Here is a 26484-nt window from a genome sequence, read left to right as displayed (position 1 = left end):
TTTATCTGGAACTATGTCGATGTAAGCACTTGAAGATCATAGATGTAATCTTGAATTATTAGATTGATAACATCCAAATATGCATCATTTTCTTAAGATTCTTACAGTTATTGACACTGGATTCAAGTAATTTGAGATTTGTTCCAAATACTTAATATTTACATGTCCGAAGGAAATCAAGATGTCTGAAAAATTTAGAGCTCTTACACAAATGTGTCTAGAGATAAGGCTAAACTGCTCTCTTACAAACATACATATGTGGGAAACGCATGCACCCATCGTTGCAGATACGTTTATCGCTGGCAGTAAACCACAACGATATATGTCAAGCTGCATGGGCTTTGAACTACGTGAGGTATAAGGTGTCGTGTTAAATAGACCCACAATTTGCACCTTACGCCAAGAAATATATCTTTATTGCAACCGCTTGGGAACTATATTCGCTTGTACACGCTTATTCTATTGCACTAAGCCCGGAAGTTACAGTCTAGCTTATTGTTTTAATTTACTGCACGTCTCACTAAACGCTCACATGAACTTTTTTATTTATTACCAAATAACATTTCGAGACTTTTGTAGTATTATTGAGCTCGTTTCACCGGTGTTAACTTTATCTGTTCTACCACTGAATGGTTAATTTTGCGCGAAATGGACTGTTTTCGGAAGCAGCCTATTTACAACACCCTCTGTGGTGACACCGCAAGTTTGGATGCGTGACGATTCACCGGTGGCTAACTTATCACTTAGCCACTAACAAATTAATCCGAGAAGATTACCGTCTTAATTCTATGACCTGTCTCGATAACTCAAGAGCGCCGCCGGTGGTCCTTTATCGTTCTGGTCTCGATATTGCCGTAATTTATTCCACAGAGAGCCAAATTAAATATAAAACGTCGTTGCGGTGTATCACTGTTAGTGACTGTGATAAATGAAGCCATTAGTAACGCGAGCTGTACTTTTTTCGGTTCATCCGGCGGCGTCAACGGGCGGGGGTTGTGGCGAGCGGGAGTTTTTGGACAATTTCATTAGAAAACGTTATAAGTGTGTTGTCGGGTGACGGGGTGACACGGGTGACGTGTAAGGGTGGCAGTGGCAGGGCGGAATTACAAGCGGCGCGATAAATTTCGTCGCCTCGCGACATTCGGCTCGCGGCGAAACAGGGGCGCTAGACTCTCCTCATAGTACGTCTGTGCTCTGTAGCCTCGACCGCCTCGGGCGAGCAGGAAAAGCGTTGATCCCTGTGCGAAATTAAAACAAGGAACGTCCGTGGTGAACTATAAAAACGTCATATAAATCTCGGGCGGCGCTCTCGATGTGTGGACTGCGGGCTTTATCAGGGACTCCTTGCGTTATTTGTGTTACAGCGGTTTACAGGTGTGTGCCCAGGACGATATTGATCGTGATTCGAATCACCGTCATTTGCTTAACCCAGGATAGTTTGAGGTTAAATGTTTTTTTTTACCTTTAACGAATTTTATGGATAGTTCCGTATTCGAAGTACCTATTTAATTTATCAGACTAACATCTGGAATATGATTTCAGTATTTTAAGACGTTACTAAACCTTTTCTTTTTGATTCAAATTGACGTTGTGACGTAGGTACGTGTATAGAGGAAATGTGGTACCCTTTTTAAGTCGTTGTATTTTCAACGGTGCGTATTCAATATGTATAAAGTCATTACAGGTGTCCTCCGCTGTCTAGTATAACCTTCGTCAAAAAATTGAAAAAAGAATGGAGTAGGTATATTCAAAAACCTTTTTTTTGTTGTTAAACTCGACCATGACGCTTGCTTGTATTGACATTTCGAAGAGCCTAAAATATATCTATAAATATAATTTAGTATCAGCAACGTCTTTCACTTATTTATTTACTTGAATTTAATAACTTATTTTATTTTGAAATTACAACTTTCCACAACAATTTACATTTAATTGAACCGTCAACTCCAATATTTACCAGTTTTATTTACATTAGTGAATAAATAAGTTGAGGTGAAGAGAATCAGAAGTAAAATAAACAAATAAACAATTTCATCTGTTGTTTTTCGACTTGTTTAACTCTGGAATCTGTCAAAGCGTTCCCGAAAACAAGAAATCTTGGGGAAATCTTTCGAAAAGATTGTCGAACATTATGTTGGACATTTTACATTGATTTGAATTCATACGAATGGTAAATCATTCCCTGGGGCATCGCAATCATATGTGATACGGATGTTTGTCCTCTTTCTTCCTGTTTGAATTTTATCGATGTGAATAGGACTATATTTGTCAAAGTTTTTTAATGTTTCTTTAACTTTTCACAAGAATACAAATATGAATAAAAGTTAACAATTCCAGTGTACAAAGCAGGAACGTAAATAACATTCATTCATTATTATTTACCTCTGAATCGTCTCTTTGAGTTTTTGGAAATAGTATTAACTATATTTTTATTAACTTAAACAAGAAGCCTGTACATAATAAGGTACTCGTGAAATTCCGAGGTCAGTAACATCTTAGTTCGAGGCGACAGTCAATACTTAACCCGACTAGAAGAAATTAAGTTTCTATTTTCTATTTCACCGTTCTCGAGAAGGAACTTAAAAAATAAGTGCAACACGAGTACTTAAGAGAGTTTTCATTAAGGAATAGCAACATTGCATGCCGTAGTACAGCGATTACGCCAAGAAAACTAATTACTTGTGACAGCGTGACCCGTAAAATGCTACGATCGTAGTATGTTGCTTTAATGACCTGACTTTTAGGGTGCTCTAAATGCCGTTTGAGCTAAAATGATTTAGAATGTCAATACACCCGCGTCAGATAAGTATTAATCCATAAATTTGCTATTTTTATCAACCCAAAATTAGCCGTCAGATATATACCTACGGTCATACGGTTACTCGGTTTTGGACGTATAGACTCGGTTTTAATTGATCTTAAAATCATAGCTTATCGGTTGAATCGCCAACCCCATACCGTTGAGTAAGAAGGGGTTGGCATAAGGATCACGCGAATTCTGGCATTTCTAAGCATTTCGAGTCCCGTCTTGTTTCGGGACCGGCGAGACAGACCTAAGGGGAACATCGTTAAAGCTACTCTATCAGTGTTTTGTAAAAAAACAACCGGACTATGGAAGACCAACTTGCCTCAGTTTGTCTTCTATCTTATCTGAGTTTCGGACGTGGATTTTTAAGCGACTGGAGCTTTTAATATATTCAACTCCAAAATGGCTGATCTTCAGGCTCCTCCTGATCCTTTAAAAATCGGTTGTCTGTGAAGTCGGTTTACTGACGATAGTTTAACGTGACAACGTCATAAGAAAAAACTGATGGAATGGTTTCATTTTTCAATTATCGTTGCTATAATCAATTGACACCACATTCACTTTTCGCTGAACTTCATACTTGACAAAAACATGTCAATGTATTATTGTATAGCAGCTGTCCACGCAAATGCATCGCTCACTCAAGTAGGAGAGAGACAGATGTCGAACGCTGCCGAACGCGGAGGCCGATTGTGCCTCTTTGTCGCTCGTTGCGCGCTCTCGCTTGCACTTAAAGCCTTAAATGGAACGCCATAGAGCGAGGTAACGCCGCATGAGTCATGTTTATTCATGCGTGCAGCCGGCTCCATCTAATTATAAGACGTTGTCACGTCATAATCAAATACGGCAGTATTTGCTTTGTGATGTCTCTAGGCTTCGGTAATCGTTTAAAATAGGTATTTTTATTGACTCCGAAGACAGACGTGCAAACATTCAGCTATATGAGAGGTCACCAATAAGTAGGTCCCGTGAACGGGAATCCGTTCCACAGTCTGATGGTATGTAGTAAAAATATTTCTATACAGGTACTATGGATGAACACAGGGATTGTAAATACTATAAGTAAACTACGGATTTGTTTTTTCCCTTTCGTATCTAGATGAATTTACGGCCACTTGATGGTGAATGGCTAATGTGTCAGAAAGGTACCGCCATGTATCGCAGCCTACCTTATGTTTATTCCCAAAGGAGTAATTACTGAAAATTGCAAGACGTACCTCTGACGAGCTTTTTATGGTAAATTAAATTTAATTACATTTACTATGATTTGAATCTGTTTACAGTTATTCGATGCGTAGATTTATATTAGAGAAAACCCTCTGGAAATTGTAAGTAGAAATCCTATTGACATGCATTAGGGAACTGTGTTCGCTCCATCGACATTCAAAGCGACACCGTCGATTCGACAGCAAATATTTATTGCCACGGCAATTAGGTTTTTACAGCTTTAAACTCAAGGAAAGTTTTACAAAGATACATTATCTAATTCCATCGCCGCGGATCACAGTAAAGCACTTTTATTACGACGTTGATGAAAGTAGGCCTTTTATTGATTTTAAGGACGGAATTCGAGAGCATTTAGAGGTTCATGTTGAGCTATAAAAGTTTAGAGTTCGGTAGTTAATAGGCATATTTGAAGAGCCGGATTTTTTTTTGTATATTTAAAAGCGTAGCGAAATACCTATTGTTATATTGGTACAAATATTTGTATATCAAAAAACTTACTTCGAAACGTTATTTTTTTTATTGGAATTAAGTTCCTTATGACATGATGCGGAGGGGTACCCTAACCGGGAAAAAACGTCCGTAACGTAAGATTTTTATTAATAATGTACACAGTGTATGACTTAACTTTGTAACAACGTACAAATTAGTAATGCACACAGTGTACGACTTAACTTTGTAATAATGTACAAAAAATTACATATTTCTTTATTATTCATTGACCACGATCTCAGAGCGTTCGTTTGCGCAATACACGGACTCTTATGCAAACAACCGTGAATGAAATGTACCACAATAAGTTTGCACGATACCGAATGACCCTGGGTTGTTGCAAAACCTCCAGTTTTATTTTCTTTATACCTCGAACAGAACTCAAAATTATTTTTTTCTATAATAAGGAACTTCGTTCCTATCCGGTGTCCCACGACACCACACATCTTTTTTCAAGAGTTTACTCTAAGATTGCACAAGAAAGGAAACGTAATTTCCACTTTATTACAGAACTAAATAGATAACACTCATAAGCTTGTAGGTACAACACAAGTGGGGTGGAAGGTACTGCATTTGAATAAAATTTTATCGTCGAGCTTACAAAGACCATAAAAACGTACGTACGAGGCGCATTCGATTCGAAATCATATTATGACTCTTCAGCATGTATGAATGCAACCCGGCTTCCTGCTCCTCGTTCCTTTGCTATATTGAATCCTACGTAGGTTCTCCGTTTTCAATTTACATCGTACTCATAGGTATGTAGTTTGATGTTACGAAATACGGCAGAGATGAGATGATATAAAACACGTGTTGCGCACTATATGAGATCTCCTGGGTATCCAATAATTCAAGAACGAGTTAAGGCTCTTTGATGGCCCGTTTTGCTGCAACATATTAAAGGCTCTCAATGTAGAATGCGTCTTTCTAATACTATGCATATTATTGTACTGTACCTACACTTTTATTTTTTCTAAGATTTATTTCATTATTTAGGTATTTTTGATTTGTTCCGATTGGTTCGGCAGGTTTTGTACTATCTCTAATAACGCATATTTAATTAATTTTGACTTCATAATTATTTTCCATACACAAGATGATTTTCTCATTTTATTTTGATACAGTCGATTTTGTTTTTTATAAAAAATTTGTATTATGATATAAAAATACCGAAAAACGGTACAAATTCCAAAACAATTTTCCCGTTTAAGATATAATATAATCATGTCCTGTAAATACGCAAAGTGCAAAAAAAAAAAATTATGAAGTCCAAGGACAGTCCAGTCCATCATAACAATATTAAGAACATGTTAGAACATTTCGAAATACATACATTAGACGTTGTCTGCAAGATTGAATTGATTACTATAGTAGTGCAGGTTCCAACGGCCGCACAGTTACTGTACCTCTATTTATACCCAAATCAGGAGGTCCGACCCAGACACCCGAATAATCCTCCGAGGGCGATTCCGCCTCTTGTTTGTTGAAAAGCGAAATCACTACGCATTATTCTAATTCTCTTTTGCGATAGCTCTCGAAAAAGCTATTTATTAGCTCCGAGAGCTTAATCTTGTCTTGATAACATGCAATATAGCTTTGCAATCAATTTAAACTCTTCATTATTAAGCTTAACTCAATTATTCAAAATTATATTCAAGGCACGATACGGAACCACAGAAAGAGCGCCTTAAAAATAGCTTTGTGATTATGACGAAGCAAACAATAATATTTTTTTCTATTTCGAGACCGCAGTACTCAAAGATATACTAGATAAAAAAAACACGTGCCCAATGCTAATAAAGTTCGGCAATATCGGAAAGGTATTTTGTATGAACCGTTTCCCTGGGAGGTCAGGAAATAAAACGAGAAGAAACGAAAGTGGAAATATGGCCAAGTCATATTTTATTTACTGTATACAATCGAACCTTTATCACGGTGTGTATCAACTTAGAGTGGTGAGTAGTGGAATACACCGCTTGCAAGGATAGTCGACTGGGGCGTTCCTTCTTATTTACATATTTATGTCTTGTTCGGGTTACAGAATCATACTAATAATGACATTGATACAATAATTTTGACATTTACTTTGTTTTTAGATTAGTAAAATTCATTCCTAATAATATTAGCGGTAGGGTTTGATTATCTGAAAGATAAATTTTGTAATAGTATACTACCTTGAAATTTAAATAATGGACATTATTGTATCGGTTCATAAACACATCCCGCTTCTCATATCTGCAACGTCGTCGAAGCGCACCTATCCGAGTACGGATTACGTTTCTGAGAGTCATCAGTTTGAGGGTCGTAAGAAGAAAATACAAGAAAAACGTTTAGAGCCCCCGAAATGTAATGCTGCGTTCTATAGGCAACGTTCAATAATTGGATTCGAAGTAAAGGAATTTTAGCGAAAAAAAATGTTGAAACAATTTGTCAGTCAGCTAGGCGGGGGATTTCGGAGACATGATCGTGCTTCATCATCGTTTTTTTTGTCAAAGTGCCTGCCTTTGCCCCGCGCTCCCCTCCCCCACCGGGGAATTCTTATTACCCTCTCTAGATACATTTTGTGAACTAAAATGAACTTTCCTTAAAATAACTTTAATTCTCTCTGTCTTGAATAGCGGAAATCGAGTGGCTTTATTACTTTGGGCACGCTTGCTGTTGTTTTCTTTTACGATATCTAAAACACGAGGTTACGACATTATGCCGTAAGTGAGGAATGTTGTGATGCCTTTACTTGACGATGAGATTCCACAGCCTATTGTAATAAAATATTATCTTTTTAGTGCTCATGGAAAACAAAGACACGCGAAGAAAACATAAACAGAATTTTCATTACTATTCAGGATGGATGAGTATATCGTGAAATAGCGACAGAATAGCGTCGTGTTGTAAATTTTCATACGATATGCATTTTAAGAACAACGGTATTGAAATAAATCATTATCGGAAGACGTAAAATATGACGTGATATTTTATAAACATATGCCAGGTGATAAGTCACATCGATAGGGAAAAGCTCCCGCATTGAATACAGTTTAGCCCGTGCGCGACGCAATGGCGCGCCAGAACCCGTGTGTGAAAAATATCTTTTCATCTTGGGAATTCGTGTGGAGATGCCGAACTCTCATATTTATAAGGAGAAAGAAGAAATATAAATACAAAATGTACTCGAAGTAACTGGCTGATTAAAATACGGCATCATACGTTTAGTTACTGGTTTAAATTTTCCATAGTAATCATTTTTAAGCTGTATTTTTTCATTATGCAACATTGAGTCACGCTTTAGGTATTTTTCACAATTTTATAGCAACATTTTCTAATTGTATGTTTTCTATACCCTAAATAAAGAAGGTCGACAGAAATTTTCCGAAAATACTTCTCCCTAGAACAGGTATGCTTGGATTTTATGAGTAAGTTACGATCATTAGGAGAGAACTTATTTTCACACCGCTGAGTTTTCCGATAAAAATTCGAATTAAATTCGTTCGCTTCGATTTAAATATACATGTATAAGGATTTAAATTCGTGCCTAAGCCGAGATGATACATTGTCCTTCAGGTGTAATTTATAATGAAGTGGTTGGTCCAATCTAATCAACAAAGCTACTTCTAAGTCATGTTTGATGTGGTCTAGTTCTCTATGTTTACGAAATTCCTGCGGCCAATTTTTATGTTTACTAAAATTATTCTTATTAAACAACCTTACATGACATTAGTGTGCTCTGCTATTAATTAGAAGATTTTTTTTTCCCGAGCGCTATGACATGTCCTTCTTCAAACGAGGCTTGTGGAGAGTATTAAGCGGTAGGCAGCGGCTTGGCTCTGTTCCTGGCATTGCTGAAGTCCATGGGCGACGGTAGCCACTCACCATCAGGTGGGCCGTATGCTCGTCTGCCTACAAGGGCAATAAAAAAATAAATAAAAAATATGCAACACGGTTTCAATTTGTTGGCTTAACCATCTCCGACCTGTAGTAATTTGCCCATACCTAATTTCCGAAAAAGCGTGCTATGATGACTGTAGTACTTAGTATCACCGCTCTACCTAATTGTAACGCGAGGCATTAACAATTGCGATTTGCAGTATAGAGGCTATTTTATTGCAAGAGACCACGCGGCCGATCACCTAGCCACGTGACCAAATAACCACCCTAATTGGGCTGCCAGTCATAACCGTCCTACGAGAAGCTGAGGACCGGACGAGGTGGAAACAGCTCACGAGACAGGCCTCGGTCAAGTTTTAAGGACACGACCTTCAGTAATGAAGAAGAGGTTTTGATCTCATACAAAGTACGTAGGGCGGTACACCTTAACAACAAAATAAATTGAAATAAGTAGTATAGACATTTCTACAACAATATGTTGTTATTTAATTCATTTATGGTGTCACGAATAAATTGCGTATCGTACATATATTCATTAAATGCTTGAAGGCATGTGTTTTCATAAATAAATATTTAAGATCATGTTTTGATTGCTTAGATATAAATGTTTAGTGAAATTACAACATATTTGCATTTTTGGAAAGACGGAATGAATTTGGACGCGGATTTCCAGAATGAATTGAAATAACGTTGGGTTAGTAATTTTTTTTTATTGCCCTTGTAGGCAGATGAGCGTACGGCCCACCTGATGGTGAGTGGTTACCGTCGCCCATGGACTTCAGCAATGCCAGGGGCAGAGCCAAGCTGCTGCCTACCTAGTATTTAAATTTGTTTCATTTAAATAAGTTTGTATCTTAAAAATACATAAATAGCATTGAATAGTTGTAGATACGGTTCGATTGAAATTATATATTGATAGAAAGTTCAGAAATTTTTATCTACACTTTTTATCTTCAGTAAAGCCGTCATAACTTAAACGAATTAGCATATCTAATTGTTCCTCGAAACGAAAATAAAAAGACGGAGCCCTTCGTTGGATCTGGCCGGATTTCTACGAGGCAATCAAAATTTCGGAATAATTTAACGGCTTGATCCACATGCAAAGCCGCCTTTTTAACTTGACGCGAGAACAAAGAATTGTATACAGACGAAGGCGAGGGGATCTTCAAATTAAAAATACTTTAATCAACGTCAGATAAGAAAGAAATGCGGCGAATAATTGAGACGGTCTCAAGTCTCAGCCAGATTATAAAGCGGAGTCCACGTTTTTACTTTTCACACACGCGTGAAACGAACCTTATTCTTTGCAAAAATCTTTGAAGTTACCTAAACGCCTCCATGGATATTCTTAGATATAGTTATGAAAGACGAATACGGGTCATTGGTTGAAATTATAATTTTTGATGAACAAATATGTTATAATAAAGTTTTCAGGTATCGTATCAATTAAATCATTTTAAATTTCAAAGATTATTAGTACATACACCCATCGTTTAAAAAAGATATTATTAATTCAAATGATACAGCAATTTGCCTGACCAAACAACATAATCTCCGACTGTTACCGTTTTCGATTTCTCATTTATATATTTTATTTCGCAAATGATCGGCTTATATCGGCCCATCAATTCGAACATTGTAACAGGATCAACCAGTTGACGCGTGAATCGTATATTTATATTATAGCATTTCATTCGGTTTATTTTTCATGGGTCGCCTACGTTTCGGTACGATTTCGAAATTCAGATATTAATTTAAAAATAATACTTTTTAAATGCTTTTTCGTTAATCGCTGGGTTGGAAAAAAAGATTTTACTTAAATATATATGTATCTACATAAAGTAAGTAAATAAAACAGGACGGACAAAGAAAAACGGATATCCATTAAAATCCCTCATTACTTTTTTCTCCGATTTGCCCCTCTTACGTGTTTGAGTGCACAACGAAGCCTCCGGCGTCGACAATTACGAACAGTAGGTACTAGACGGCTAATACAAATTGTTCGCCCGGGGTTACGTTTATCCGAAACCTCCCCTATATCTCACTCCGAGAAAACTATTACATCATTGTTCCCGATTTTATTTCACTCGTACGAACGTCGGGGACCAAATTTTCTGTTTCTATTTACATCCCAAATGTTTTTGCCATATCCGTCAGTCACGCTGTCTCGAGAAAACAAACGTGTTTTTTATTTATATTAATTTGTGATGGATTTCTCAATCTGCGTACAAAAAATTTTTAATAAGAAGAATATTAAATGTAGTCTATTTAGACACAAGGCCATGCATATTCCTTTTGATTTATTGACGTTTCTAAAACGCTATATGAATTAAGCAAAAAAAAACATTTGCTCTGCAAATTTAAATTTGGAAAGGACTACTAACTTAACGATAAATAACGGTAAACCGATTGTCTCCTGTGTTCGGCTTCAGCAGTCTCCAATCACTCCACGGAGCATAACCAAATTAGAGCAATATAAGTCAGGAAATTGGAAACGCAATCTGGCGCCACATGCCAAGTTGCAACGGGAACGCCACTACTGCACAGGCATTTCAGACATCTACCGTTTTGGTAGCCGTGGCTAATATCGGAACAATGCACGAATTCGAACGGACAGATCGGAGTGGGCCCGGAGATAAACGACAACCGTGGAGCGCTGTAACAACTGACTGATATACAGCGCTCGATGATATCGCAGATACCCATCGTATAGTTGGAGCAGAATTCCGGACCCGTCTCGGTTACAGTTCGAGTGCTGTTGATACTAAGCTGTGGTAATACGGTAAGCAACCGCGACAAATTACACCATCAAATTTGAAATGTTTTACTGATCACATAGTTTGATATAACTGTAAAAGGAACAATCTATATTAACAATCCAGTTAAGAAATTACGTGGAAATCAGAACGCTTTCTTTAAGTACATTTGATCATATTTGAATCGCTCACTTTTTATTTTATTTTTTTCCTACCTAAGCTGATAGCCTTGAGAGGCTATTTCAATGGAACCTTAACTAGTAGGTGAACTTACGGGGCTCAAACCTGACGACGTTGCTAACACGAACCCTAGCAAGAGCCGTGCTTCGCAGAATCTACCACCGGATCGCAAACGCGACCCAGTGATGATACTATTACCAATTGAAATAGTTGAAACGATGCGAAGACGTTTCCCCAGTCACTTGCAGTCGTGTTAAACTGGCTGAATTTCTAGTCGCTGTTAAGACTTCAGGAACTTGTCGATAGTCGACGCAAAGTTAAGACCGCATTCTGAGAGATAATGACAAGTAATCGTGCAACTTGCATTGAGTCCCAAAATGTGTGTAACTAATTTTAGACGCTACCACGATGGTCATAGTTTAGTTTAGCTCGGCGAATGAGACAATAGCGAATCAAGCATGCAACGGAAGCTCTTCAAAGAGACCCCTTGTGCGTGCGACGCTTAGCGAATACAAAGTTTATATTGGCTTGGAAACTTTAACGTTGTACGCTGGAAAGGAGTGATTTGAAGAGGACACGACATGGACCCATATTAAAATCTTATAAACATATATTAACTTTTAAAATATTCACAAGACTCAGCACGAATACTTTTTTTTGTCAATACCAAATCAGGTTGATCTTTTTTTAATTGACATTCAATTCAAAGTTTATAAATTGAATCTACTTGACACAAATATTTGGGTCGAAGCTTGTAAATAAATTCTCTTAACGAGAAAAGAAAAAGAGATAAGCTTTCTGTGGAATAATTACAGGAGCCAAGTGTGTTTGAGTTGACTTCTAAGGATACTACAGTACAATAATATTATAAAATGACTGAAGTGGCAATCACTTTCTAAAACCATATCGTATTTATAGTAAGTTAAAGTCAAATTTGGCAAGAACAGATTCCGTAGATCGCCTTAATCGACCCTAGCTCTAGCGATTACACCGGTCGTTCGGGTAATTAATTTTTAAGTCGGCATTTTGGAAGCAGCTCTGACTTTCAAGTGAATTCGACAGCTATTTACATACTATATAGAGGAAAGCTGTGTGCCCGTAATAATGTTTTACAAATGTTATTTATTAAATGTTATTTAAATTGAGTAAATAGGCAGATGCTGTTTGTTGTTAATGGTATGGCGTATTTTGAACATAAGCAGGAACCAACAATCAGATGGGAGATCCACGATACCACAAGGACGTGGACCTTATGCGCGATGTCTATGGATTCCGGTAGACCCTTAACACCAAATGAGGAATATAGTTCAAAAACAATGAAATGGTAAATTATTAAAAAAATATACATAAATCTTCAATAAGAACTAACAGAAAAACAAATGTATTATAAATATAACATAAACCAGGAAGAAATATTTGAAGTGATCAATATCACTCGACATAATTTTGAGGCATTAAACTACATTAATAAATTTGTAGTAAGAGAGATTTGGCAAATTACCCTCACCTTTAAGTCGAGTTTCGGAAAATGTATGCGCAGAAGTAATTTCTCGTACGTGTTTGCTTTAACTTAAGCGTTCCTTCGCCATAAAATTAACTGCAAATCCTTTCTTTTTAGTTGCCACATCTGTGCAAAACTACCACAGAAGGCACGTTGTCTCTATAAATCTCGTAACAGACGTACTTAAAGTTTTAAATAAAAGTCTCTATATAATGTTGGAGTTGGAGTTGTAGCAGGGAAAAAGAGCGCGAATAGGTCGATATTATGTATGCGATAGGAAGACGGCGTCGTCACAAACGTAATTTGCAAGGACCGTTCTGCTCATAAATCGGAAGGTTTCTAAATCCTTGCAAAGGCACCGTCGAACAGCTTTCATCAGAAAGTTCTCCATTATCTGGAGGAAATCGTTACCGGGGTCGAACCTCGTTCCCATCTCAACGGCTTTCATTTACGACGTTGCGTGCACACATTCTCGGCGGCCTCTGCTTCAGGTGGGCGCTCTCATTGTGTACGGGTATTTAAGTGGCTCATTTGATATTCTGCGAAAGTTTGCATTCGAAAAGCTCACACGTAGGGAGAGCTGAGACGGCATCGAGATATCGGCCCGACACACACACAGGCCGAGTGGGAAGCGGGCGGTGTGTACACGGTGGCAGTCACAACAGCCCGTCATGAATGTGAGGGCACGTGACTCGCCGACGTCGGATATGAACTTGTGTTTCGGTCGGCACTTACGCACACGTACGCACTGCGAATTGCGCCGAGTTTGCGCGATGTTTATCCACAAATACACTAATGAAGGCACCTACAAAAGCGACTAGATTGTTAATTAAACTTGCTCAAAATGTGACACCCTTATATAATGATGCTGAGTTGGGAGCACAGTGCACGGCTTCAATGTTATTGAATTAATTTGTAATCAAAATTCTCGGTGAGCTCGAAACGTAACAATGCTTTCACATACCTGTACCAAATTCAACCTAGCCACGTGAATGTGCACATATTTTTTAATGCAGGGAAAAAATCAGAATGGTGATCAAAGGACTATGACTTTCTTACAAAAATTTGTATAAGTAAAAATGTTTGTGCTTTTCTTTGAGATAGCGGTGATCCAAAAACCCATAATTAGACCGTCGACCATTCTTTTAATCATTATTCTTAAAGACTCTTCATTAAATTCATTTTATCTCTCTCGGGATTTTCTCTTTCCTGGCATCAATCATATTCTCTTTGAAAAACTTGTTGGTTTTATTCTAAACTCTCATAATAGGTAATGAAGGTCTTGATCATCGCGTCGCGGCTGGCAGGCTCCGATTACTCCGAGAGCTAACACAATGACTCCCTGGCTGTACTCAATGTTTAATTCTCAAAAGTTCCTTGGTCTGCATCCATGCTAGATACGGAGACTAATTACGACGAAACTTTTGTAGATAGACACCTGCGCTGAGACGCGGCTGCCAGACAAAGACCGGGTTATCGCAGACTTACAGGCTCGACAGAGTTGTTCAAACGATTATTCACTTTAACTCGCACGAAGAAAGCGCATTTTTGTGTGACGTCGTCTGACGAACAAGACGATAGATTGGTTCTAAGACGAGAACCTTATTCAATATCGAAGAGAGACAATAACGACGCAAAGAAAATTGTTTCCCCGATTCAAATCCGAGCTTTGTGATTTAACGTCCATTAAAATAACATTAATTAGTTTGAAAGGTTCAATTTTATGTTGTACCGTTACTTTAAATTAGAAGATCTAAATAAATTAATTTTTGTTTCGAATTAGACTACGCCACGTAATATACTATGCGTAATATACTAAACAAGGAAAGCGAGCGCATAATCACAATAACCCAGTCTGTGAGTTTGACCATAGCCGCGACGTGCCGTTGTTAGGGGTAGCGTATCTGATTATTATGGGCGTCACATGACTTTGCTACGGATAAACATATCGTTGACTACATTAAGAATTTAATTAGAATTTCCTAATATTAAATTAGATACGACATCGTGTAGTTTTCCGAAAGTTCTGTGTAAATTGAATCTGCAGAACGAAGTTGACTCCACGGAACTTTGTGCTCTCATTCACTAGCTGTGTTTCATGCGCGAGAAAATACGATTTTTTACCGCTAAATTATTCGTTTTTTTTTTTGGTGTAGCAATCGAGCTCAAGCTCCATCTGACATTAACACGTAACAAAAAATCACAGATACACTCAATTCCTTCATACACCAGAAAAAAATAATCAAAATTGTGTATTTCACGCGGCTTCTTTAAATACGACAAGATTACGACTTGTGTAATTAGTAAAAGTAAGTACTCACCGGTCCAAACTGCTCGAAGTAATTCTTGACGTCTTCGAGGGTTGTAGGAGCCGATAGCCCTCCTACGAAAATTTTCTTCGTCCTGGTAACCATCTGTAACAAAAACGAAACGGAATTAAAGCAATGTGATGGTTTGCTACATAATCTATCAAACACCATCATGCAAATTTACAAATAACTGAAAAAATATAGTTTAGGACAACGTAAAAACAATGTGATGTGCGAAGGCAGCGTGAACGGAGCGAAATGTTAAAATAATTACCGTTAATACATTATGCAATCCTCCCGCTGAGGTTAGCGAGGGATATTTCTGAGGAACGTATAATACATAATGGATATACAGGATAATACCGTCCGAAAACCAACAATGTTGAACCTCTTTCATACTTGTACCGTGAGACTTGATATTTCAGTTCAACCCAAGAAATCTTTGCAGGTAGTGAAACAGTCATTTCATGAAATACGCAAAGCTTCGCTTTGAGACTCATTATACGTAGAGTCGTAATACGCTAAGAATAATACCGCGACTCATATATGTAATCTGTATATTAAAAAAACTGTAATCATGATAGCACCCTTCCTAGAGTTCTTCATTGAAATGTAGATATCGATTGAGTTTCATCTCAAAGGCACCGTTTTAAATATTTATTCGAGAAATAATGCTATCGTGTAATGCACGCGGCACCTGCACGAAAGATGTGTTAGTTTTATAAGTTTTTGAACGTTAATGTTGCAGTAGTTTTATTCTCTACCTTAATTACACAACAACTAAGATGTAGTTTGGCCAAAGGCACGTGGTATCTGGATACAGACTTTTGATAGTATCTTGTAGCTGACTAAAAGTGCCAACGACCCATCTCATGATAATTGAATACAGCCCATAGAATTTATGACGAGCATGACTAGTGACAACGTCGTAAACTGAAACCTAATTAGCAGAAAGTTTTTTTTTTTTTACAAACAGAAACGAACTATTCCAATGAAGTCGTGTCTTAAAGAGGACGGTGTTTTATTTTATGCTACCTACGTATTCTGGTAATAATGAACTCATTTGCCAAATCAACAAAAACAAAACAAAAATAATACTTGATAAAATAATATTTGAAAATCGCTTCGTGTCCGACCATTGAACATCATTAACGCATTACATTCAGAGATATTTTCCGTTACAAAGTCCATCGACCTGGACTTGATAGAACCCGATCCCTTAAATCTTTTTGATACTAACAAAAGAAATATCATTATTTATCTATAAGAAATTCCTATTACTATGAGTGGCGAAAGATAATAGTTCTGTGGAAATTGAATAAAACAAGATTCGGTAGCAGATTATGTTACTAATATAATTGAATAAAAGCGGGCTAGAGTTCTCAGGCTATTCCACAGAAATCACACTAAAATATACAGAACCGAATAATTATTGTACATTGAGAGGAAAACTGCTCTACATTATGTCCAAGTGGCTTTTCGTTTGAATCTTCACTGTTATCACGTCCTAATACATATTACCTGGTATGTTTTATGTATCAACGTCCCACGTAGATGGGTTTATAAATAAAATAAAAATACCTGATGTCAAAAGTGAAGTAATTTTTTTTTTCTTTGACAAGCTCACTCTCCACCTGGTGTTAAGTGGTTACCGGAACCCATAGAACATAAATGCCGCCACCCACCTTGAGATATGAGATCTAAGGTCTCAGTACAGTTACAACGGCTGCCCCACTCTTTAAACCAAAACGTATTACTGCTTCACGGCCGAAATAGGCAGGGTGGTGGTACCTACCGGTGTGGACTCATAAGAGGTCCTACCTCTAGTAAACTGTAAAAAAATATATACAGAGTACGTCAGTTGTAATAGAATACGGCTATCCTAATCGAAATCTGTAGTCATGTTTGCTAAATCGATAGGACTCACAAATATGGATTCATTGTTTGCTCTACCATGACCGTTTAATATCTCAATTAGTCTTGGAGGATGTAGTTTATAGAATTTTTATCAAATTGTCCTTGTTAAAAATACTTTATAGCCTATTTACTATAAATATAATATATATATTATTATAACAATACAAATAATGATAGATTAAAACTTGAATAGAAATAAATAGAAAGATATAAAGCTATAAAAGTAATCTCCGTTCTTCTGATCAATTCGTTTGATTCCGGGAAAACGAAACGCTTCGTGGGTGTTGGCCAAAACAAACAGAATCTTCGTTCAATGCTAGTTCATTGGCCTGAGAATAAACGTGGAATAAATTTTAGAAATTGCAGTTACACTGTTTTATGATTATGTCCGTACTAAAATAACTGTTTGTGAATGAATGTGTTGGTCTAAATTGTAATGTATCATATAATTACAGTCGTTATGTTAGTTACAATATTACTCATTTTCGTTAAACGAAGCCATGGCTACTTAAGTTGTTTCGTATTAGAGTTGGAATATAAAATGAAAATTATATTAACCGCAGTAACCCCAATGAAACCAATGATCGTATAAAATTTAAGGGGAATATTTTTCCGTATTAGATATAAAATGATATACTGCGAAGTGCCTATAAAACGGAAGGTGCAAACGGATGACGATAAAATGTTCCTAAGTTACGGAAAAAGTCATACGCACGCACAGTTTTTTCAATACCGTGATAAAAAAATCTCTCTTTAGAATCTTTGGCTAGAATTTTATCTGCCTTAATTAGTAGATGCAGTTGTTAATCAAATTTGAAAATGTGATGTGAATTTTAGATAATCTTGGCATGTAAAGTAATTTCGAGCATCTAAAATGTGAGAACAATAAATAAAAATTTGATTAAGCGGCATTTATAAATGGGATTGTAAAAGGTGGTCCTCAGGGAGAGAGTGTCAGGCTTGCCGACCGCCACGTCAACCGTTACACTCGGCAATTACCTTAAATGTGGACAACGCAGTTCATTCCGCTGGGAAAATTATTATTCAACGCATATCCAATTTTTCGTTCGCTCCAAATTGGAAATAGCTTGTGTGATTTCTTGAATTTTTCGTCGTTGATAAAGTTACTCAGTAAATCGTTGAACTACATACATATATTCGAAATTCAATCGGTGTATGTATGTTTAAGCGTATGTGTGTAAATTTGACGTTAAAAATAAAATTATTCTAATTTAAAAATCAAAACTGACCACTCTAATTCTATAAATAGATCTGCAACAAACCAATAAACTTGTCAATTCAAAAACGAAATTTGACGAATGGAAAGCGCAGCTGTACGAAAAAATATTTACTTATCATTTTATATTTATCACAATGAAAACGTAACTGGACTGTATCTGGCAGTTTTATTGACTTAACAAAAATAAACGTTATTCTCTGGGAATTTGTATTAGCACGACGCATTGACCGGCCGTAGGCAGCATTCATTCGGTTTGCTTAAAATACTGCAACTTAATTTGGTCTAACTTGACCGCAGGCAATGTTTGCCGCTCGACAAAAAGCTACACACACCAATTACTGAAAAGCCTGCCGCCACTGTCCCTTCACACGACGTGCAGCTCGCGTAGTTGTGCTAACTCAATTCACGATGTTCGAGGCCAAGTTTGTTTGCATTGTATTAAAACATTTTTGTTGAAAATTTTTTCGAAATTAAAATCAACTGTTTAATTATTTTTAGAACGAAGTTCCTTATGGGACGATGCGGAGGGGTACCCCAACCGGGAAAAAAACGTCCGTAACGTAAGGTTTTTATTAGTAATCCACACAGTGTACGACTTAACTTTGTAATAACGTACAAAAAATATATTTATATTACATATTTTTTATAAATCATTGTGAATAAAATAGAGTTGATAACTTTGTAAAGTAGTTTTATTTTTATTTTTATCAATAAAAAAATCATAATAAAAAATGTATACCCGAATAATTATTTTCTTAATACCTCGAATAGAACTTAAAATTAATATTTTTATAATAAGGAACTTCGTTCCTCTCTGGTGTCCCACGACACCACACATCTTTTTTTTACTGCTTATATGGTTCGACGAGCTAACAGCTCACCTAGTGTTAAGTGGTTAATGGAGCCCATAGACATCTACAACGTAAATGCCACCACCCACGTTGAGATATGAGTTCTAAGGTATAGTTATAATGGCTGCCCCACCCTTCAAACCGAAACGCATTACCGATTCACGGCAGAAATAGGTGGGGCGGTGGTGGTACCTACCCGTACTTACAAGAGGTCCTACCACCAGTATTTACGCAAATTATAATTTTGCGGGCTTAATTTTTATTACACGATGTTATTCCTTCACCGTGGAAGTCAATCGTGACCATTTGATAACTACATATTTCATTAGAAAAACTGGTACCCGCCTGCGGGATTAGATAGAACACCATTGCATCGCTAGATACGAATGCACCGGACGTTTTATCATTTAGGCCACGAAAGTAATTAATTAAGTGTCATGAAAAAGTGGCTCAAGCCGAAAATAATCCGGCTCGTGATCTGTTTTGAAAATCCAAACTAGGTTAAAAGTAAAAAATAAAATTTGAATTAAAAAAAAAAAAGTAATGTTTCATAAGCCGCTTGAACGAAATTCGCTTTTCTAGCTGAGTGTAGCGTTGCTCTTATAACCAAACACGTAAATGCATTCACCTTCAGTATTCGTACAATTCTTTCGAAAGATTGTTTTGTTTTATTGCTTTGAATACACTCAACGTTGCACACTTTATTTTCATAGCAAAAACATACGAATATGAGATTACATTCGAAAACATTTTCTTTTTTAATTTTTGTTTCGTATGAAAGAGAGAACATGGCACTTACCGCGCGCGGTTGGGACAATATTAATCAATTTTTACAGAGAGGGAATTTCGAGGATCGTTGTGTGGGTGCACAAAGGTCGACCCGTCCGTCGCTGACATTGCATTTCATTTTTGTTTGCTTACAGCTTCGGGCCAGCTAGTGTGTTCTTTGTCTTCCTGGATAAATGCGTATTTTGGAGTATTCATTTTTTATTATCTCTACACCCAGAAGATAAAATGTGACCTCCTGCTGTTCATTCGAATTCGTTTAGCTTAACGAACGAACAAAGTGATGCAGTGGTTTTTTAACGTTTTTATCATTTATGACCATATGCAAATATGTATTTTGAGTTGTTAGGTATTGTTTTATTTAAAAAAAAACTTAAAAACGGTGTTTAATCCTTTTGGCCTATAGATAGCTATTAGTTCAAAAGCAAGTCTGTTGTCTGAGTTTTATTTTGCTAGCTTTTATTTTACGATATGTATATGTATGTGTATGTGTATAATGTCAACCAAGCTCGACTAAATGATCTTTCTTTTCAACAATATAAAAAAAAAAAAACTCCCTAACAAGAAATGAATTTGGCTGAATTCAGTAACACTATCCAGTAATCTTTCCTTCCTAAAAAAAAGGCGAATTTGGTTGTTTTGTGTATTTATGGTATCCATAAGGGATGTTAAGTTTACGATTGGATGCATCACCTATATCTCTAAGGAGTCAGGTAAAAATTCCATATTGACACAGTTATCGGAATACGGTATTACCTAATACATGAATTGTCTAATATTATCTCAAATCAAATGTCTGTTTGTAAACGTTGAGTTCAACGCAGTGAGCACAGCCACAGAGATAGCGATAATTCCGTCTTCTCGTGTCGCTCGTCTTATCATCTTCACAGCTCATTAGGTCTCGCATGATGCGGCATCCAACAAATCAATACCATTTGTACCAATACTGAGGGTCGGATGGTTAGAAAAATAGTGATTTAGATACTTGAAAGGCATCAGTATCAGTGAAGTTTATTTGGAATTGAACACCACGTGTAATAAGTATACAGTCAGTTGTGACTACAACGTGAGGCAATACAAGACAGTAACCGCGTACGTACCAATACTGGGGGTCGGATGGTTAGAAAAATAGTGATTTAGATACTTGAAAGGCATCACTATCAGTGAAGTTTATTTGGAATTGAACACCACGTGTAATAAGTATACAGTCAGTTGTGACTACAACGTGAGGCAATACAAGACAGTAACCGCGTACGTTCTAAATGGGAGACATTAACGAAACGTTATTGCTTCTCAGCTAGACTAACACTTGCACAGTATTAATCTCTAACTCGTACTGATGGTTACAAAATGTCACCGTACACTAGTTACAGCGAAAATAGCTGCACTTCTGCTTCGTGAGTTATTTAGAAGGTAATTTTAATTGAAATCTTTTTTTATTTATTGCTTAGATGGGTGGACGAGCTCACAGCCCACCTGGTGTTAAGTGGTTACTGGAGCCCATAGTCATCTACAACGTAAATGCGCCACCCACCTTGAGATATAGTTCTAAGGTCTCAGTATAGTCACAACGGTTGCGCTACCCTTCAGACCGAAACGCATTACTGCTTCACGGCAGAAATAGGCAGGGCGGTGGTACCTACCCGCGCGGACTCACAAGAGGTCCTACCACCTGTAAAGATATCCAGTATATCTAAGAATTTTGCAGTCAGATTATATAAAAGTTCTTAGGATTCGAATCCATACTTTTGTTCGTAGTTCAAAAAACGAGCAAAAGCAATCCGATATCTTCGTTCGAATAACGAATGCATATAAATGAAATAACTTTTCTGAATTCAACCGTGAGCAGAATAAATAACGCGTGATCGATGCGTTGATAAGCCCATGAAAAATTTAAAGACGATTCGTACCAAGGCACACAGAAACGGCTGCAGTATGAAGAGGCTCAGATATTTCTGCGTTCGTTTTCTCGTTCTATTACATACGTGAGAGTAAGTTATTTATGTATAAAAAAAAACTGCATACATATTATTATCTGATTGTAGACAGAGGAAAACAGTCCAATTACCCTTTTTGCTTATTTATTATTACTTAGAGGTCCCGCAGTAGTCGAAATTCGACTATAAAATTAATTGGAATTGTAAGTTTGTACACTATTATGATTGTATTTTATACTTCTATAATCACAAGTTTCGCCAAGGCTACACTATAAAAAATATTAATAAAGACAAACAATATATATATTTAATCTATTTTCAATTTGACCACAGAGACGTCAAGAACAAAAGTTTGACAATAAATAGTATGCATGCATGTGTGCGTCAAATACATGGTATGTATGTTGTGTGTAATGTTTTCTTTATTGATTTAATGTATCTTTTATGCATTATTTAAAAAAATATTAGCATTGTGCACTTCTTCTCTATATTCTCTATAAGTGTGGAAAATTTCATACTCCTCCGTCCGCGCAATTTTCGTAAAAAGGGATACAAAGTTTTTGCTTCACGTATTAATATATGATTTAATATTAGTTAGTTAATATTAGTTATTATTTAATTTTAACTATAGGAATTTTATTTTGAAATAGTTATTCCGAAGTTCCTTAAAAAAATAATGTTCGACTGAAAACGCGACAAATCGATTTTACCTGATCAAAATTTCAATGGAACTTCAGCAGGAGTCGTTTTTGCGCTCGAAGAACAATAGAAGCATTTAGGTACCTAAAAAGGGAAATGGCTCAATGCACTCGTCATCGAAATCCATTCGGAATACATGCCTCTATGTCTGTAAGGGTTCGTTCGACATTTGTTTTCGAACGGACCAAGCTCCTTTTATGACTCGAGTATATGAAAGCGGAAAGCCGAGACGCCTTGTCGCTTAGTTCCACTCCTTGAAAAATGCAAAAACTGTACGTATACAAACCCTAGGCTATTGTAAGATTGACTGAGGTTGCTTTGTTCGAAATATGGAGACAGATGGTGGGATGAGTGTAGAATTTTGTGTTTTTGAGAAAATAGCAGAAAGCTTTACATGCTCTCATACCCCTTGTATGGAATGTGTGTACTAGCATATTTTCTCTCTTTACGTTTGCACACATTCATCTTTGAAGTGGCTGAATCAGTTTGAATATATGGGTTAAAAAAAGAGTTGGCATTTTACAAGAAAACCTCGAATTAAATAATAAAAGAATTATATTCCAATTATGGCTCTGTAATAATTGAAATTATCAATCAAGGTGCTTGAAAATAGATTAAAATGATTCTCCAACAAAAAAAAACATTTTTTGTGTAAAAAAATTATATTTATTAAAAACGTTTTAATGTTATTTTAGATGTAGTAAAAAACTGGAAAAAAAAACGAGTAGAAACGAAATGAAGTTATCTCAAGTAAATCATAATGTTAGATTCCAGTCCCTATTAAAAGTGAAGGATACAAGATACTCCCGAGTTTTTCTTTTCGCTACGCGTAATCAAATAAAACTTGATTTTATGTTTCGAGTCAAATTATAAGCCGAGGGGAGGGTGAAATAAAAAGTGAATAATGAATGCGGATCCCGAATCCCAGACCGCGAGACCGTAGCAATTATTTTGTTTCGAGTACCATCAACATGGTTCGTTCTTTCAAATTTTCATACATTAAGCGAATGTTGAGAATGCGTAATAAGGACCTAAATGTTGTAATTCTTCGCAGGGTTGCCAAGGGCTTCCATTATGCTACCAGAGGGCTGGACAATCCGATATTACGGCATGCTTCAGGACGCTATTTAAGTGATTTTCACGTAATTTTTCTTCTTTTCGCATCCCAACCGATCGTTTAAAGCAGTTTAAATATACTTACTTTATTTACAGTTTTAATTTAAAAGTCCGGTTCTCGCGGATCGTTTGAAACCTCTAAGTCTGCGGAGGGACTTCGGTTCCCTCTGTATTTTGTACCGTATGTTCCATGGGGAGTGCTCTGAGGAATTGTTCGAGATGATACCGGCATCTCGTTTTTACCATCGCATCGCCCGCCACCGGAGTAGAGTTCATCCATACTACCTGGAGCCACTGCGGTCATCCACAGTGCGTTTCCAGAGGTCTTTTTTGCCACGTACCATCCGGCTATAGAATGAGCTCCCCTCCACGGTGTTTCCCGAGCGCTATGACATGTCGTTCTTCAAACGAGGCTTGTGGAGAGTATTAAGCGGTAGGCAGCGGCTTGGCTCTGCCCCTGGCATTGCTGAAGTCCATGGGCGACGGTAACCACTCACCATCAGGTCGGCCGTATGCTCGTCTGCCTACAAGGGCAATAAAAAAAAAGTCCATTTTATTCTAAATTTAAATTTTTCGAAATGCTTTGTATCGTTTTCTACGCTAAACTAAAATCACTTAGCTAGCGTAAGGAATTAATTAAATTACAGAACGATGACTGGTAATACGAGTAATAGCACTTACTATTATTTCGACACCGTGTCGTGCTAATGTACAAGTAAGCTAAATGCTATTATAACGGCACTGAACGACTTCTTGACGTCACCGAAGCCCTCTTACAACCCCAGCGTTCAAGATATATTTATTTTCCGCCATTCGTAGTAGAAAGTAAATAAATATAAACTAACAGAAACAAGTGTCGCACATGACGAAGTCTGCCTACAAAACATGCAATCCCCATGAATGATTGCCGCCTGACTGAATTCTATATGCTTTGTTACACTATATTTTTTTCTGAATCCCGCACTAAAAGAAAACGACGGCCCAAAACGAAGTTTTCGAATGGCAGCTCTATCGTGATTGGATTAAGGCTTAGTTTCGTATGTGATCTGTGTCTACGCAGTCAACGTTTTCGTCTACACGTCGCTCGATAGACTTGTGTTGACGATGAAAATAAGCTTACGCCGAGGCAGCAGTGCGGTGTCAAGAGGCTATAGGATTAAACTTAAACTGGGTTTGCCCGCAGTTTAATTATACAAAAGGTGAGTAGGTACTCCCGAAACGCTTCGTTCGTCTCGCACATACGTCAGAAATTAGTTAAATTATATCCTTTACACAGAGTTGAACGGCAAATAGAATTTAAAATTAGACATCTAGAAAGTGATATCAAAGGATGACATACAATATTCACACGCCGGAGACACACCCAAATACTTAACGCGTTTATAATGACTGGGTAAATGGAATTTTTGAAAGTGTGCTGCCAGCTTCTACGTTTTATTTGTACGCGGCTTAGATTATGGCGCATTGCAGAAACAAACTTTCAACAATAACGAATACATACGCACACAGTAAATTGCCTATAAATTAACGAATAAATATGATAGTCGAATTTAACATTTTATACCGGAGAGCATTAAATCGTGCGTACTGTGGAAAGTTTTACACTTTATGGCATGAGAAGACCAAAGTCAATAAATTTAGAGCGTTCTTCGCGACGGGCTCTCTGAAATAACACAACGTTATATTTTAAGGTTACGAGATCGTAATCCCCCTGAAATTTAATAATCGAGATCATACGAGATAAATTTTCTATTTTCATTAAATATTAGTCTGAAAGCTACTTGGCCACTGTAGACTTATTGTTCGCTATCTTTTGATTTTCATAGATTAGTTATCTTTTTTTTTTTAGAACGAACCGTACCTTCGGTTTTATGTCGTTAATTGAGCCCGTAGACATAACATTGTGTACGCCGCCACACTCATTGAGACATGAGGTCTAAGTCGTAGTTGTACAGTTTAACGGTTGCCCCACCTTTCAAACCGGAACGCATTACTGCTTTACCGTAGAAATACACAGGATGGTGTTAGGTAAAATAAAATAATCGTTTTTTTTATGCTGCCTATGTGAGGGTGATTATGGGTGAGGATATTAGGGTAAATTTGTAAAAACATTAAATTTTCGCGCATCCTTGACGCGCGAGAAAATTTTCAAATTTATCAGAAATCTTAGTTGGCTTTTTTATTGCCTTACAAAGGCAGACGAGAATACGGCCCTCCTGACGGTAAGTGGTTACCGTCACTCATAGACGTCAGCAATTTCTAAAAAAAATTTGCAAAATTACATAGACAGCACTAATAAAAGCATGTCAATATATATAAACTACGTCACACGAAATGAATACGCGACGGGCTTGTGTTGAGCGAACGTTGTCGCGCTGACTTTAGTGCCGTTGTTAATTGTTATATTAATCAGTGTGTACAGTGATGAAGGAGTGAGAGGGACGGGTAAGCTGAGGGCTTTACTGCGCAGGCGCATCGCGACGTGTACTCGAGCACGCGCCGCTCCTCAAGTGCTCTCAAGCGGCCACTCCGCGCCCGCCGCGTCGAATTGAAAAGATACCTAGCTCGACACCGCACTGAATATTCGCTCAACGTATCAAAATCGTAAAATGCAAATCTATGCACTGCGGTAGTCTAGAGTGCTCAACGAACCTCGACTCTCGTCCCGTGTTTCATCAAAGCAATACCTCCCAAATTATAATATACAAATACTTTGACGTAAGAGCGACATTTTTATTAATAAACGAAAAGAGAGAAGAAAAAAAAAATGTAATCATGTTTTCGGAAC

The 26484-nt window shown here is 37.1% G+C and overlaps 1 protein-coding gene across 9 annotated transcripts in view; it reads right to left on the bottom strand.

Annotated features, from left to right (window-relative positions):
• Nucleotides 1–26484, bottom strand: part of LOC101742820 (RNA-binding protein Musashi homolog Rbp6) — a 557845-nt gene that overhangs the window by 167699 nt on the left and 363662 nt on the right. For all 9 annotated transcript variants that reach the window (XM_012697538.4, XM_004923172.5, XM_012697537.4 and 6 more), the window contains one exon: nt 15163–15255. In XM_012697538.4, the coding sequence (XP_012552992.1) occupies nt 15163–15255 (93 nt within the window). The remainder of the gene's footprint in view (nt 1–15162; nt 15256–26484) is intronic.

Source organism: Bombyx mori, chromosome 10, assembly GCF_030269925.1.
Source record: "Bombyx mori chromosome 10, ASM3026992v2".
Taxonomy (NCBI): domain Eukaryota; kingdom Metazoa; phylum Arthropoda; class Insecta; order Lepidoptera; family Bombycidae; genus Bombyx; species Bombyx mori.
The sequence above is the reverse complement of the archived record's forward strand: the minus strand, read 5'-3'. Positions and strand labels throughout refer to the sequence as shown.